The 17,239-nt window shown below is 42.7% G+C and overlaps 1 protein-coding gene across 1 annotated transcript in view; it reads left to right on the top strand.

The window, feature by feature from the left end:
* Positions 1–17,239, top strand: part of HMCN1 (hemicentin 1) — a 229,266-nt gene that overhangs the window by 132,805 nt on the left and 79,222 nt on the right. The window contains exons 37-44 of the mRNA XM_068416737.1: positions 423–524; positions 3,885–4,061; positions 6,498–6,649; positions 7,432–7,555; positions 11,858–12,033; positions 12,332–12,428; positions 14,781–14,903; positions 17,012–17,173. Of these exons, the coding sequence (XP_068272838.1) occupies positions 423–524; positions 3,885–4,061; positions 6,498–6,649; positions 7,432–7,555; positions 11,858–12,033; positions 12,332–12,428; positions 14,781–14,903; positions 17,012–17,173 (1,113 nt within the window). The remainder of the gene's footprint in view (positions 1–422; positions 525–3,884; positions 4,062–6,497; positions 6,650–7,431; positions 7,556–11,857; positions 12,034–12,331; positions 12,429–14,780; positions 14,904–17,011; positions 17,174–17,239) is intronic.

Here is a 17,239-nt window from a genome sequence, read left to right as displayed (position 1 = left end):
CTGCCTGTGGCAGGGGGTTGGAACTAGATGGTCTTTAAGGTCCCTTCCAACCCAAACCAGTCTGTGATTCAGTTCAGTGTTACCAGTTCGAGTGAGATGAGCGTGCCACGTTAGGAGAATTACTGTTCTGTGTTGTGCACCCGTTTCCTACAAGTCCATTTTAAGTGCCATTTTTCCTGAAAAAATAAAAAGTAATAAAAATAGTGTTTTATTCCTATTAACACTGATGAGGTTATATAATCAGAGTATTCTCGTTTCAAAGAAGAGCTTTTTTGAGACATTCTTCGGGCATCCAGCAGTTAGTTGAAGCTTGTGCAATTCATTGCCCAAAGTTTCTCAGAGGGCAGATTACTCTGCAATTGGATATTCTGCTAGCTGGGTGGCTGAATTAATGAAAACCTGATGCCTTTGTCTTTTCCCAGAACCACCCAGTCTGGAAGATGCAGGGAAAATGTTAAATGAAACAGTGGTGGTGACTAATCCAATCCATCTTGAATGCAGAGCATCTGGGAACCCTCTGCCAGGTATGCACATGCACCTTGGAGAACACGAAGCAGATCTGATAAAAGGTTTTCACTTTTACGTGTCTTTTGAAAATAATGGATATCTGAATGTGAATTCTGGGGTTTTTAAACTAGCTAGAAACTATTAAATGCTGTGTATAATGGGAAATGTCAATGTATCAACTGCTGTGGAGTAAGTATTGAGGAATTCAGTAGTCCCCACTGTTTTTAATTAAGTAAATGAAGAGTGGGGAAGAGTGGCTGGAAAGCTGCGTGGCAGAAAAGGACCTGGGGGTGTTGGTCGATGGCCGGTGGCTGAACATGAGCCAGCAGTGTGCCCAGGTGGCCAAGAAGGCCACCAGCATCCTGGCTTGTATCAGCACTAGTGTGGCCAGCAGGACTAGGGCAGGGATCGTCCCTCTGGACTCAGCACTGGTGAGGCCGCACCTCGAATCCTGGGTGCAGTTTTGGGCCCCTCACTATAAGAAAGACACTGAGGTGCTGGAGCGAGTCCAGAGAAGGGCAACGAAGGTGGTGAAGGGTCTGGAGCACAAGTGTGATGAGGAGCGGCTGAGGGACCTGGGGGTGTTTATCCTGGAGAAAAGGAGGCTGAGGGGAGACCACCTCGCTCTCTACAACTGCCTGAAAGGAGGGTGTAGCGAGGGGGGGTCGGTCTCTTCTCCCAGGTGACAAGTGATAGGACGAGAGGAAACGGCCTCAAGTTCCACCAGGGGAGGGTTAGATTGGAGATCAGGGACAATTTCTGGGAAATTTGTCAAGCGCTGGCACAGGCTGCCCAGGGCAGTGGTGGAGTCCCCATCCCTGGAGGGATTTAAAAGCCGTGTAGATGTGGTGCTGAGGGACATGGGTTAGTGGTGGGCTTGGCAGTGCTGGGTTAACGGTTGGACTCGATGACTTTAAAGGTCCTTTCCAACCCAAACGATTCTGTGATTCTGTTCTATGAAAAACACGAGGATAATCTACTCCCTTGCGTGTACAGCGCTGCCCTGTCCATGGGCAAGGACATACTGTCAGACTTTGCTAAATCAGCTTTAAACACATCCACTCTTTTCCCCTGTCAGGTCAATATTTTACAGCATAGGGCAGACTTAAAACAATACCTCGTGTCGTGAGTGTGCCGGTCAGACGTGGCCGTGTCTAGGGCCTTATCTAAAGTCTATTGAAATTAATAGGAGGCTCTTTGTTTGGTCTGGACCCTTTGCCTGTGAGAGTGAGTAGGTTTTCTGGGTGTGTACAGTGTTTTCTGTGGCTTGCCCTGGTGATAAATTACACTGCTGAATTTGTGGGTTCTCCTTATATTCTAAGCTTTGAAAGCTAGGCCGTGTGTATCTGTTTGTGTTTTGTTTTCCTCCCATTTTGGGGAATTATAATTTTTTTTCCTTTTTTTTTTAAGGCAAGTTTCCCATAGAAATAGACATTTACCCAAGTGAGAGCTGAAGGAGTTTGGCTCCCGTTTAAACTGATGGATTTTGGCAGTGCTGGGTTAACGGTTGGACTCGATGATCTTAAAGGTCCTTCCCAACCAAAACGATTCTATGATTCTATGATTGTATCTTTTGAATTGTTTCTCAACTGAAAAAAATCTAAAGCAATCTGGATTGTAGTTACTTCATTGCTGGGATTCTTTCAGCACTAGGATTTTTGGATTAGGTCTTTTTTTACAGTTAATCTTTTTTTTTGTTCCTGTTGAGATATGCAGATAAAAATTTATTTCCTTTTTTTTTCCAACGTGTGGTTTTTGTTCCCACCTTCTGATGGGATATAAAAATACCATGTTAATATGAGAAGAATTTTCTCTATTAATTATTATACAGCAAAACTTGGGGAATAGTGTACAACTCGTATCTAGTATAGCAATTTATTCTTGTGCAGATGATAGTCCCATTTTCAGAAGAAAGGTGTTACTAAATTTCAGATGAGCATCCAGGTTCACCTTCTCCACCTTTTAAAGAATTAATTCTCAGCGTAGTATTATTTTCTAGAATCATTTATACCTGTCTAATACCAAATTTGAAATTATTGGGTGTATATGTAAAACGTTATGAAAACATAAGGATTTTATATCCATTTTACACTCTTTTTTTCTCATCAAATTGCCAATTATTTTAGGACAAACAATTCAAATGATGGAATTCATATAATTTATACAATAAAACCAGTTCACCTCCTCTGTGTATGATATGATGGCACACAAGATACGACATTAGCTAAGAAAAGTGATAGCACACGACTACACTGAAAAAGAAGCTTGCCTGCAGTCTTGTGCATCAGTCAGGCCAGATTGCTTCTTAAATGTGTGTCTTCCACAGAAAACTCATGAAAATGATTCAGTAAGTAGCAGTTTCATCTAACTGAACAGTGAAGTGATGGCAATAAAACAGTAGTTACCCCTTCTGCTGATGGAGGGTGCCATCTCTTGGCTGAGGTGCAAAAAAGACCTTGGATTTTGTTGATTATCAAGTTTCTATAAAATTTTCTTTTGGAGTAATACCAGTGTTCTGGGTTTTATTTTCAGTTTTTCAGCCTGCCAGTTGAACTTTGAGTTGATTGCTTGCATATTGATTCTGTAAACTTCCCCAGGTGGTTCAGTTTAATGTAGCAATACTTCAGGGTAAAAGGTAAAAAAAATGATATATATCATATTATTGCATATTTTTAAACAGCTGCTGTTGGCCTTGATGTGAGATGAGTAGGTCCTCTGCCAGTACACTTTGTGTGATCCTTTTTTAACTGCAGAACATTTTTTTCGCCAATACATGGTACACATGGATGATAGGGTCAAGTTTACTCTTGAATTCTCTAGGCATAGTCAGTATTTTGCACAAATGTTACCGATTTCCTCATGTTGACCTTAGTGCAGTCTACAACTACCTGAAGGGAGGTTGTAGTGCAGTGGGAGTCGGCCTCTTCTCCCAGGCAACTAGCGATAGGACAAGAGGACACAGCCTCAAGCTTCGCCAGGGGAGGTTCAGGTTGGACAGTAGGAAGCATTTCTTCTCAGCAAGGGTCATTAGCCATTGGAAGGGGCTGCCCAGGGAGGTGGTGGAGTCACCATCTCTGGATGTGTTTAAGAAAAGACTGGACATGGCACTTAGTGCCCTGGTCTAGTTGCCATGGTGGTGTCAGGGCAATGGTTGGACTCGATGATCCCAGAGGGCTCTTCCAACCTGATTGATTCTGTGATTCTGTGATATGTTCTAGTTATTTTTTTATTATTATTAATTATGATTAATATTGGTATTGGTTTGTAAATGTTGTTGTTATGTATCTGAGAACTTAGATGACAAGTTTGAAGACTGTTTGGTCCCTTTGTTTGTGATGGGGGTATTTGTGGCAACTTTTCCATCTTTCCTTACGCAGCTATCACGTGGTACAAAGACAACCGTCCCCTTACCAGTGCTGCCAGCGCCGCTTTTCTGAACAGAGGGCAGGTTCTGCAGATCGAGGGCGCTCAGATCTCCGACACCGGTGTTTATAAGTGTGTGGCTGTCAACACAGCGGGCACAGCTGAGTTGTTCTACAGTCTTCAGGTTCATGGTAAGCATTATAAAATTGACAAAAACCACCCGCATGCACCAGCTTTGCTCTTTTGAAGCTTCAAGTCTGCTTAGCAGACTTACCATCACTCATCAGACCATCATCCTGGGAGAGAATGGCACACGTCAGAGGGAAGAAAATTCACTGTTATATTTTTCAGCGATATTAGAATACACGTTTTGGGTTAGGAGAATCTGGTAGGAGAAGTCATTTCTAGGAAGAACGAGCAGAGGCAGATTTGTGGCACAGGTATTTGCAGTTTGGAAGGCTTTGTAGATGCTGGGTTTTGCTGTAGATGACTTTAAAGCTCACAGTAGATAAAGAAAGGACACGGATGAAATGTTCTTTCATAATCCAAGAGTTTTAAAGAAAAATGTACTGTGTCAAATAAGATGAAGTGGAAGTGTGGGTGTTTGCAGACATGAGACACCTGATCAAAAGCCAAACTGGAGCTTTTCCACTGATTTCAGTGGCTTTTGGATGGGGCCATCATCCAAATTCTTATCTTTAATACATGCATATACATGTAGCTGGTTTTCTGTGGGAGTCTTCCATGCAAAACTGTGGCCCAAATTTGGCCCAGTGTCCCCAGCTGAGATGCACACAGAGTACGTAGTTCCTATTAATGTTAATTAACAAATAATGAGTTGGGCAAAACATTTCCATGGAATTAATGACGGTCATGGGAAAAACTGATGGCTCAGGACATGGTCAAAGGCGGTTAACCCCACCTAGTGATTAATTCCCAGGAAATATTTAGAGCCAAGGGTCATTCTGGTTAAACCGAAAAATGAAAAATAACTCCTAAGTACATGTGTGTCTTTTTATGGGTGGCGGAATTTCAGTGGACGTGGCCAGAGTTTTCTAGGGAATTAATACTTTCTGACTTAGACACATAAAACTGTTTCCCCTTCCAGAACAGAGTATATGCAGTTGCAGCCAGAACTAATTGCATCAAAGGAAGCTGAACCACCTATCCGTGAACCTCCTTAATTCAGCTTGTGTCGGGCCAGCCTTACAAGGGAGTGCTTGTTGAATTTACCATGAATGAGTTTATCATCCAGTTTACTTAGAGTTTATGAGTTTGAGAAGAGAAAACCTGAGGTTTTTCCCCTCTTAATGACTACTTAATGGAGAGCGGACTCTGAGGTGCCACGTACAGACAGTTACGCTGCATTTGCTGGCAGCCTGCTCTAGATCTGGTTGGCCTTGTGAATGAGCACCTACGTAGGGCTGTTACTGCTCATATTCAACAACTTCTGTTGTTGATAGCGGTGTGGATGCAGTAGCTGTGGTAGAAATGATCAGATTATTTTCGCATTAAAAACAACGCTTGATACTGCAGGCTTAACGTGAAATGAAACTAGGCAGGCCTACCGACAGAAGCAGGTTGAATTCCAGTTTAGTATATTCATATGATTTCATTGTATTAATTTTTTTCCAGTTCTTTCTCACTACTGTGACTTTTTCAGGCATTTGAGAACAGTGGATGCTATTGTAGTGAACTAAGGGAACTGTGTGCACGGGGAAAAAAAGATTATAAAGTCACACTGACTTTTTTGGTGCCATTTCTGCTATTATTGTTATTTATCTAGAGTAGGTAGCCTGAATTGCAGGCTGTCAGGGGTTGCTGAATTTATTAATGAATCTTATTTTCAGTACATTATTTTATACGGGTTTTTTTGCTCACATAGGTTATATATCACACTATTCTCATCTCTTCTAGGAGTGACTTCAAGTATTATATTTTGTACTGATACTGATTGTAATTATTACTAAGTTATCAGTGGCAGGAGCAAATAAAATTGTTTTGATTCTCCTAATAAATGAAACATCTCCCTTTTTTTAATACTTCTTGTCTCCCTTTTTAGCGTAGCTCTACAAAATTTGCTAGACCATACCTATAGTAAGTGTTTTGAGATGTTCCGTTAAGATGTTTTTTGTCATCAGACAGGCAGATGTTATACAGCCTCATCTGGTAACTGTTCACATATGCTCTGCAAGGCCAATTTATTACTCTGTGTATGTATGTGCTTTATGCAGTTTATATAATAAACTTCTTTCTTTAATCCCCACCACTCTTAATGCCTTTCACGAGGTCTAAATGGAATATTATAAAAGCTTGAAGGAATATTTTCTGGTTTTATGTTGTGGTTCCTGGGTTTTGCAGCTGTCCTCTGGGCTGGGAGCCCCGTCCTGCCTACCTTGCTCACAGTAGTTTCATTGAAGTTATCTGACTGCTTATGCAAGGAAAGAGCAGGATTTGGCACAGAGCAAACAAATGATAAGAGTTCAGTAGGAGTAACAGGAGAAATCTGTCCAACAATGCCGTGCAGAAAGAGAAATAATGTCCAAAAGTAAGCAGCCCATTTAATTTCGTTGTGATTAATACTCCCACGAAGCTGTTTCAGCTTTGTTTTCTTTTTTTTTTTCCAGTGCCACCATCAATCTCTGGCAGCAGTGACACGGTGACGGTGGTGGTTAATAACCTAGTGCGCCTGGAGTGTGAAGCAAGAGGCATCCCTGCGCCTATTCTGACGTGGCTAAAAGATGGTAGCCCTGTTTCCAGCTTCAGCGATGGACTCCAGGTATTGGGTTCCACTCCTGCTCTCTGGGCTGGTTCCTCTTGTGGTAGGAGACCTTTAAGCCAGCGCAGTTTAACAGAGCAGAGTAAGTCAGAGGGTTTGGAATGAATGTATAAGGCCTTTTGCTCTAGGTTGTTGGTGCGAGTTTAGCTCCAGTAATTACAGCATGAAGTGGAAGATACAGATGTATTAAAGTAAGGTGGGCCTTTCAACTGATTTCGTACTGAGTAAGAGGTTGCATCAACAAATTTTTCACTTACTGGCAAGAAGAGGAAATTGGACCATATTCCTGTGCTGAAAAGATACCTAGAGCTCAAGATCATGTAGTATCTCATTACATAAAATAGTAATTCATAAAAAAAGACTGGCTGCTGATGTAAGGAGCTATTTCAGAGTTAAAAGAAGAGGGCATGGTTGCCTTTTGAACGCTGATTTTATGATCTGAAAGGAAAGAGGGGACATTTGTATATTATGGGGAAGACTCAGGGCACAGACAAAAGGTGTGACAGAATATTTGAAACTGGTAAGAGGGAGGAATGTCCAGTTCCTGCAAAAACTTGTGAATGCCAGGAGTTCCCTACGCATCTGCATGAAGTTAGACTTCTGCTTTTGCAAGTCTCGATCAAAAGAGAATAACAGACCGCAAGGAAGAGTGTAGGGAACAGAGAGATTGTGGGAAGCAGTGGCAAAGCAAGTATTTAATTTTGAAATGAAACCCAATAGTTCTCTCTGCTTGTGTTTTACATTGAGGCATGTGTCCTGAATGTGTCGTGCTTGTGTTGCAGGTTCTGTCTGGGGGCCGGGTCTTGGCATTGACAAGCGCTCAGATCAGCGACACAGGAAAATACACTTGTGTTGCAGTCAATGCTGCGGGCGAGAGCCAAAGAGATATTGATCTCAGAGTTTATGGTGAGATTTTCTGACAAATCTCTATTTTGTTTGGTCATGAGAACTGTTCGTGGAACTTTAATTAAGCACATGGTGGCCAATATTGAGTAATATTGAATAGAAATGATTCCAACCCATAATGGAAGGCAGAGTGGTGAGGAAGTCTGTGTGTATGTAAGTAAAAATACATATCTGCACATACAGACACATGTATTAAAATAAGTAAGTATGTTCTTCTGTCTACCCTTGAAGAAATGTAGCTGCAACAGTGAATTTACAAGTTTAATACATAAAGGCTCATTTATAATTAATAGGAGAAAATACGTGTTTGTGTAAAAAACATGTAGATCCCATGGGCAAAAGGTATTATTGGGGCCAGAGCTCAGCTGTCTTTATTGAACCAGAAAGAGTCAATGAGAGTTTGCTGTACAGCTCTCCAGCTTCCATTCCATTTCCAAGCCTTGCTGTGCCTGCCTAAATGGAGGTGACTTTTGTAGTGGTAATAATGACCATGTATTGAGCCCAAGCAGTCAACTTTGTCTCTTTGAAATACATCTCTCTTGTACTTTGTCAGTTTTCCAAATTACGTCAATAAGTTATTTCTGAAATCTTTTTGACTGAACTCATGTAAATTCCCCCTTCCCTCTGATTTCTTGTCACTTTGTATGAGCTTCATCCTGATTTTTTGTAACTTGTATAAGATGCCTTTTCATATTGCTTTCTTAGAGATCATTGGTGATGTGCAGGTACCAAAGAGCACGACACACTGCCAGGAGGAATGCCAGGGAGTTTGACTGTAGCAAGTTTTAAGTTTCCTTGGACAGCTCAGTGGGTTTTGTAGACGTGAAATGAGGATGAACAATGATCTGCCATTTGTTTTAGAAATCTTACGGTACCAGATGTGGAGAGAGAGAAGGTTTTGGAATTGAAGAACCTTTGTGGTTTTGCTTCTGCTTTCAGCTTCTGCTTTCTGGCTCTACCACTCTCTAGCTTTATGGCAACCCTAAGCAGAAGTCTGGAAAATCTTGCAAGAGAAGTTAGAAGTTTGGATGTTTTCTAAGGTGAATAGTGACATCTGGCCAGGTTATTTGTTTGGAAGTTTGGCTTTCAGAATTGACTTCCTTATAAATACACTGTGGTTAGGACACTCGTGACTTGAGTCATGGCCGCTTTTGCATCTGCAAGAGGAGGTTCAGAAAGTCAGCAAGCTCAAGGTTGATGTAGGCTGGAACATTTTTATGTCTAGAGCAAGGAATATCAAGGTCCCTTTTGGAGTTTGAGGGCAGGTGTGTGTGTATATGTAACCACAAAAGTGGCATGGATGTGTTTATTGTTTCTCTTTTATTTTCTGGAACCTCTAGATGAAATTAAAAGAGTTAGTTAGAATTTGTGTATGTTTAACATCACTATTGTATTACAAGCTGGCCAGGGTTGAGCTCAGCTGCAGGGCCAGCTTGAGTGAGATTGTCACCAAAAAGTAATATTACTCTTAGGACTTGCCTCATATGGGTCATCTAATTAAGAAGTCACAGGAGGAAAATAATTGGGAGTGCAGTTGGAGCTGAGGTGGTTAGAAATGTGCGGTGCACTGTGCCAGTCTAGGAGTTGGAACGAGCTGGGTAACATATATTTACCATGAGCATAATTAGATTCATTTTAAGCCCTGTTCCTTCAGAAAGAAATACTTTAGTGTCCATCTCCGTTTCATAAACTCAGTTTCCTTTTGAACATGTTTCAGTTCATTTAGCTGAGAGGAAAAGTAATTGGTGGAAAAGTATTTGGAAATAAATTTGCCTTCTGCAGTAACGGATCAGCTTCCAATTTTCAGTTCCACAACACTCGTAAAGAATCTGGGCCTTTGTGAATTCTACAAACAAAGTAAGATAAACAGATTTTTTTTTTTTCAGTTACTATATTTCTTATCCACAGAGAGCAGATTTTTCCCTCAATTATTTCCAAACTGTGAAATCAACTGCTCTGCTCAGTACTTCCTGTGCAAGAAGAACAAAGCTTTATTGTTACTGTTATTTTTCAGGACATCTTGAGAATTGTGTTGCTGGTTTAGTGAGTACCACTTTGGGACATTTTATAATCTCACGTGTGCTAATTAATTCAGCATCTTTTTGTTCAGAGTGAAGCCCGGAGTATTTCTCACAGGCAGTCCCACTGCTTCCCTCCTTCTTACCCCAATATTTTGTGCAATCAGACATGCAATTTCTGGAGTAATGGATTGCAAAACTAAAAAGCGAAGGAAATGCAACATTAAAGGTTCTTATATTTGGCCCAGGTCAACTTTTCTTAGGCAAACTGAACAGTCTTAGTACACAACAAGCAAAGAATCCCACTGGACACATGTAACCAGACAAAGTAAATCTTGCTAGGAGAGTTTTGATTTTGTAAATCTTCTAATTGCAGATCTAATGTTGAGGTAATGTCAAGAGTTTACAATGAACACGCTTTTGGTTTTTAAATTACAAGAAAGGAAAGGGTATCCCTATGAGTTCCTTTAAGGATTTAAGAACATATATGCCATTAAGGGCATGAACAGGAATTCTCTTCTGGAGAAGAGAAGGCTCTGGGGACACCTTCTAGCACCTTCCAGTACCTGAAGGGGCTACAGGAAAGCTGGAGAGGGGCTTTTTACAAGGGCATGGAGTGACAGGACGAGGGGGAACGGTTTTAAACTGAGAGAGGGGAGACTGAGATGAGATATTAGGAAGAAATTCTTTGCTGTGAGGGTGGTGAGACCCTGGCCCAGGCTGCCCAGAGAAGCTGTGGCTGCCCCCTCCCTGGCAGTGTTCAAGGCCAGGCTGGATGGGGCTTGGAGCAACCTGGTCTAGTGGAAGGTGTCCCTGCCCGTGGCAGGGGGGGTTGGAACTAGATGAACTTTAAGGTCCCTTCCAACCCAAACCAGTCTGTGATTCTATGATTCTATGATTGTGCTTGAGCAGCCCAGTACAAGCCCTTCTGTTAGTGATGCAGATGAAGGCACCTGACTTGCTGTGGTGTGCACGACAAACACTCCCAAACTCTATTTCATCAGCTCTGAGCTGGGAAAGGGAACCTCTGGTAGAGCGCTAGTGGTAAGCAGCAGCCATGCAGGCCGTGATGGTCTACACCACTCGTGCTGTTTTCCAAGTCACCGTGAGTCTGACACTGAAATACTTTCACACCCTTAATGTGGCGATGGTCTGTTAATGACTCAGAGCTGCCCAGGGAGCTTGGAAGTTTCCTCTGACTGGTGATCCAGCATGCTGTTAGCGAAGGACATTGGGTTCAGCCATGAATAGTAATACAAAGCCACAGATGGCAAACAGTTTTCAGTCTTTAATCTTTGCGTTTAAGCTCCTCTTGTCAGTCTAATATTTCCTCTATGTTCTTTTTGACTCCAGCCATGAGCACTTTCCCCATGGAAAGCTGCTCACTTGCTGTATTCCAAGGTTTAGTTCTCAGTTGCTTTGTTTTTCTGACTGTGGAAACACAAATAATTTTTAAAATGGGGGAAAAAATGCCTTTTCTTGAATCTTGACACTGTTCAAGAACAGCTAATGGGCTTCGATTGAAATTTCCAGAAGCATTTTTTTTTAATTCTACACAAAAAACGTTTTGGAAAGCTGATTTTTCTACCCTATAATTTGGAAATGATAGTGTAATAATGAGGCAATCACTGAAACTGTAGTACGAATCTAAACGTAGCAGTCAGTGCCAACAATTGCAATAATTAGCTCGCAGATACCACACAAAACAGACAAGAAAGTAATTATAGATTATGACTTGTTGATTAAGCCAGTAACCCATTCACTTGGCTGCAACCGTGTAAGTTCTCATTCTATCTTCTGTATTTGACCATCTCTGGACAAAATTCTTCTTAAACTCAGAGTTCTCCTTGAAGCCAAGTATCCATCTTGGCACCATCTGGAACAGTTTAAGACATTTTCAGCTGCTGGGTCTGATTATTATCTTGTGAGCCTTCTCACTCATCAGCTCTTTTTCTTTTTAGCAGGAATGTTCTTCCCCATTCTTTATATACTGGCGATTTTCCTTTCTAGCTACATTTCAAGTATTTTTTTTGCTCGTCTTGGCTTATCTATGTGGTTTCTCTGTAGCTGCTATCTCACTAGCATATATCTTGTGTAGAGGATATTCTGTAAGTAACAAAAATTATTCCGGTGGTTTCTGTGATATAAAGGAGACTTAAGTTGTGTGTTAGAAAGGTAGTAACTGCCATTTTATTGTTTTTAAACGAAGACGCTTAACTCCACAGTATGTTTACTCTGGAGTCTGCAATGCCCAAAGGTCCTTTGTTTTGATTTGTTGTCGTAGTTCCACCAAACATCATGGGAGAAGAACAAAACGTCTCTGTGCTCATCAGCCAAGCAGTGGAGCTGCTCTGCCAGAGCAACGCTATTCCCCCACCCGTGCTGGTGTGGCTCAAAGATGGGCGACCCTTGCTGAAGAAGCCAGGTCTTAGCATCTCTGAAGATGGGAGTGTGCTGAAGGTGAGCTGGGTGGTCAGGCTCCGATGGCGATTGCTTTCTGGGGAGTATGGCCACCATGAAGGCACCCATTAGAGACTGGAGAGCCTGAGGCCCTCTGGTGCCATAGAGAGGGTGCAGGGTGAGGGAGGTCACAGACATCTAGATGTTTGCGTACAGATTTTGCAGGAGTGCTACTGTATTATTAACATTGAGACAGACAGATGTAAAATTAAAAATTGAAACCTGAACAAGCTCTCTCTGCAAGTTTCATGAATAATAATGTAAGAAGAAGAAATCCAGGTTTTCATTTTCTTCCTAGATTGAAGGAGCCCAAGTGCAGGACACTGGCCGTTACACTTGTGAAGCGACAAATGTTGCTGGGAAAACTGAAAAGAACTATAATGTCAATGTTTGGGGTAAGATTTATTAAGCTTATTCCAGGAATGGGAGCAGAGCTCAGAGTGAAATTATGATGTGAGACGCTACAATCCTCTGTATTTCATAAATACTTAATTGCTGAGGTTCACGCAGAGAGATGTTGTTATATTTGCTGTAGTTTAACAGTCCCAAGAAAGTGCATACATTTTTCAAATTGCTTTGGTTTGGTTCTAAATTAATACCAGCTACTTTGTAGGCCTTTGTCAGGACGGGTTTGCATGCCTGGTAGTAGTTTAGAGCTGTAACTAACTGATTTTGTATCCATAGCCCCTGTTTGTGCACTCTAACACCATTTAAAGTAACCTACTGACTTCCCACTTTTTTAACTGCTGAAGCCTGGAAATTCAGATAAATAAAAGTTGGTTTCCCTAGGTTTATTTGCCCTGCAAAGTCACCAGCTCCGAAACATAAACCTGGCTTTAGTAACATTTTTCTAGGGCTAAATGATGAATGTGGCTTAGGACATTTATTTTAATAATTGATTGTGAGTGGTTTTTCTGCAGCATCACTTTCTCCCTGTATGCAGATTAAAATGTGCCTTACTTTTACTATTACAAATTAATTTCTTGCTTTGAAATCACAAGACTAGAATTATCTAACAGGGTTTGTAACGATAGCACTACAATTTTTAGTACAGAATTCTGTCATTATTTATTAAAAAGAAACATTCGTGGTGTTTAAATTAGAGGTGGATATTGTAGTACCATGCAAGACCATGCAATTTTCCCATGCTAAAGCGTGTATCCATTTATTGTGCACGTCACCTTCATCTCTCCCTCCCCAGATCTGTCAGACCTGCAGTGTTGCAAAGCACCTTTGCTGCTGGAGCAATGTGGATTTGTTCTTTTGTGCAATGAGACCATTTCAGCAGGATTTTGAAAGGAGGGATAATTCTTTGCTGGTTAAGAGCTTTGGTGGAATAAGCTTAATAGAAACCAAAAGTTGCCTGTGAAAGTCATCTGTGGATAAGTGTTTAGAATTATACTCTTCGTTTCTACCCAGGGACCAAAAGTCCTGCTTGCCATATTTTTAAGTTTTAAATCCAGGAAATGTGTCCTTCTGAGGATTGCTGAGATCCTGAGACCTAACTCTAGTTCCTGGAACCAGCCCATGTGGTAAATGTAAGATGTACCTCCTTAGAGAACGGCACAAACGTTTGGACTAGAAGCAGGACAAATAAAAGGTTGAAGCCAGTACAATACAATAAAGCCCTTTGCAGTCAGGCGTTTTGAAACCCATACATCTGCTTGCTGCTAAACAAAGAGCTTGAAGTGGCAGAAGGAGAAGCCGTCTGCTGTCACGTGCATTAAAAATGTGCTGGATAAGTTATTCACTAGTGAGATTTTATTCTCCAGGTTCAGCCTATGTTCTCCTCGGCTTTTTTTGGTCTCTTTTCAAGTGTTACCTACACTATTTTCATCTGGAATGGGAGTCGGCCTCTTCTCCCAGGCAACTAGCGATAGGACAAGAGGAACCTCAGGCTTCACCAGGGGAGGTTCAGGTTGGACATTAGGAAGCATTTCTTCTCAGCAAGGGTCATTAGCCATTGGAAGGGGCTGCCCAGGGAGGTGGTGGAGCCACCATCTCTGGAGGTGTTTAAGAAAAGCCTGGCCATGGCACTTAGTGCCCTGTTCTAGTTGACATGGTGGTGTCAGGGAATGGTTGGACTCGATGATCCCAGAGGGCTCTTCCAACCTGATGGATTCTGTGATTCTGTGATGAAAATGGTTCCCCCATTTCAAGGAGGTGATTATCCCTTCCCTAGTGATTGAACCGAAGTTCTTTGAGAATCAGAGTGGAAACAGTGATCCCTTTTGTCTGCAGCCGGGTTACAGTCACAGAGCTGTAGAGCAAAGCTGGCACTGTGCTGCAGCAGGGCCATCGAAGGGATGGGGTCCTTAGCACTGGATGTGGCAGCCAGCGTGTTGCTGCAGGAAAAAATTCAAAGGAAAAACTTGGCCTGAATTTTAAAAGTCGTTTTTCCACCAATGATGGTATCTGTAGGTTCATGAGCTAAGGCCACGGGTGAGGCAGGAGGCGGTTTACACAAGTCACAGAAATGGCTTTGTTCTGTGAAGTCCATTCAAAAGTCAGCCAGAAATAGAGCCTATGCGTGCACCAGCCCTCACAGGCTGGAAGGACAGATGCAGTCGTTCTCAAGTATATTATTCCCTACCCAGGGCCTGGTTTGCATTGCCAGCAAGAGATTACAATCCTTGTAATTGCTTCAGAGCAAAATGGGACAAATTTGTGTGAGGGTCACTTGGGTCTTCCTGTTGGCTGATAACGTTTTGTTTCAAACGCTGCAATTATTTGGCATTTCTTTTCAGTGTCACCAAGTATTTACGGCTCAGATGACGTCTCTCATCTGACAGTAATTGAAGGGAGCTTGATAAGCCTGATATGTGAGTCTAGTGGCATCCCACCACCCAGTCTTACCTGGAAAAAGAACGGTGAGTAACCATCCGTTGTGTGTTTTATAAAGCCAATGTGATAATTCTGACCTGCTGGTTTTTCTTTTTTCCTGTGAACATTTTACTGTGTTCTGAGGAGTTCAAACATGCAGATATCTAAACAGTCCTGGTATTGAGTAAAATGAACCACAGCAGTAGGTTAGTCCCTTCTCTCTTGCTCATCCCTGCTTGGATTAGGTATCATCTCAAGGGGCAATCCCAAGCACAAACACAGGCTGGATGGAGAATGGATTGAGAGCAGCCCTGAGGAGAAGGACTTGGGGGTGATGGGTGACGAGAAGCTCACCATGAGCCGGCACCGTGCGCTGGCAGCCCAGAGCCAACCGTGTCCTGGGCTGCATCCCCAGCAGCGTGGGCAGCAGGGCGAGGGAGGGGATTCTGCCCCTCTGCTCCGCTCTCGTGAGACCCCCCCTGCAGTGCTGCGTCCAGCTCTGGGGGCCCAACAGAAGAAGGACACGGAGCTGTTGGAGCGAGTCCAGAGGAGGCCACAAAGATGCTCAGAAGGCTGGAGCACCTCTGCTCTGGAGACAGGCTGAGAGAGTTGGGGCTGTTCAGCCTGGAGAAGAGAAGGCTCTGGGGAGACCTTCTAGCACCTTCCAGTACCTGAAGGGGCTACAGGAAAGCAGGAGAGGGGCTTTTTACAAGGGCGTGGAGTGACAGGACGAGGGGGAACGGTTTTAAAGTGAAAGAGGGGAGATTGAGATGAGATCTTAGGAAGCAATTCTTTGCTGTGAGGGTGGTGAGACACTGGCCCAGGTTGCCCAGAGAAGCTGTGGCTGCCCCCTCCCTGGCAGTGTTCAAGGGCAGGTTGGAGGGGGCTTGGAGCAACCTGGTCTAGTGGAAGGTGTCCCTGCCTGTGGCAGGGGGTTGGAACTAGATGGTCTTTAAGGTTGCTTCCAACCCAAACCAGTCTGTGATTCTGTGATTCTGTGATCATTATTCCTAAAGGTGTGCGAGAGAAGTGCAGCGCAGAGATTCCTGAGCTGAACTAAGACGAACAGTGAAGCACTTAACCCCTCTCAATGTGTTTATTGACCGTGGTGCAGCCAGACAGCATCGAGGCTCATTTGTGGCTCCCAGTGAGCAGTACCATGAGCTGCTGTGAAGTCCTGGGGTGCTGAGTCGAGGGTCTCTGCCCTGTGATCCGCGGTATAACACAGACGTATCCGCTGGGTTATTGTAAAATTTGCAGCCATGGCGTACTGCCAAGTGATGAAAATGCACCCAGTTGTAGCAATCACTTTTGAGATTTACTGAACCTTTCTCTCATCCCATCTTAATATTTAAGAGTAGTCTGCACACCTTTTTGCTCTAGGGTTAAAGTAACATTGGCAAACACCTTCTAATGACTCAGTAGACAAAAGCGGGTATTTTTAACACCTCCTTTTAAGCATGGACACTGTTGGAGACAGAATATTAGACAATGTAAGATATTGTACTCCTGCAGTATGGTAATTCTTGTGTTATTAATCAATCTTACCTATTCATCTGTGTTTTTCTAGAAGGCACAATACAGTGTGATATGCACCCACCTTAATTAATTTTGGCTTGTGGAAAGAGCAGATTTTAATTACAAACCACTTTGTTTACTGCATAAATTTTTCAGAGAACATGAAGTTTATCAAGTTCATTTTAAACCCTGTCTCTTGGAAGCCAAAAAGACATCGTGTCCTGTGATCTAATAACGTACTGCAAGGCTAGAGGGTATACACTTAAATCAATCAGTCAATGATTGGAAGAGCCCTCTGGGATCATCGAGTCCAACCATTGCCCTGACACCACCATGGCAACTGGACCATGGCACTAAGTACCATGTCCAGTCTTTTCTTAAACCCCTCCGGAGATGGTGACTCCACCACCTCCCTGGGCAGCCCCTTCCAATGGCTAATGACCCTTGCTGAGAAGAAATGCTTCCTAATGTCCTCAGGATCTGCTCGTGTGAAGATTCTGATGTCTGGGAAAACTCTGTTTCTAAAATGGAAAATTGTGCATTTCGGTAATGTTTAAATGAGCCAGTGGGCTTTACCCCACGTGAGCAAGCTCATTACCATGTTCTGTGTTTTGATCTGAAAGAATGTCTCTTGCAGGCTCTCCGCTGGTGGCTGACCTTTCGGGAAGGGTGCGGATGTTATCTGGAGGCAGACAGCTACAGATTTCAATTGCTGACAAATCTGATGCTGCGTCTTACGCTTGTATTGCTTCAAACGTAGCTGGGAGTGCAAAGAAAGAATACAGTTTGCAAGTATACAGTAAGCTACCGTGAAAAATTCCTTTTGTAGTTTACCAGTTCTGCAATAGAGTCACGTTATGAAAGT

Source organism: Nyctibius grandis, chromosome 21 (assembly GCF_013368605.1).
Source record: "Nyctibius grandis isolate bNycGra1 chromosome 21, bNycGra1.pri, whole genome shotgun sequence".
NCBI lineage: Eukaryota > Metazoa > Chordata > Aves > Nyctibiiformes > Nyctibiidae > Nyctibius > Nyctibius grandis.
Note: the sequence above shows the minus strand (reverse complement) of the source record. Positions and strands in the feature narration are given on the sequence as shown.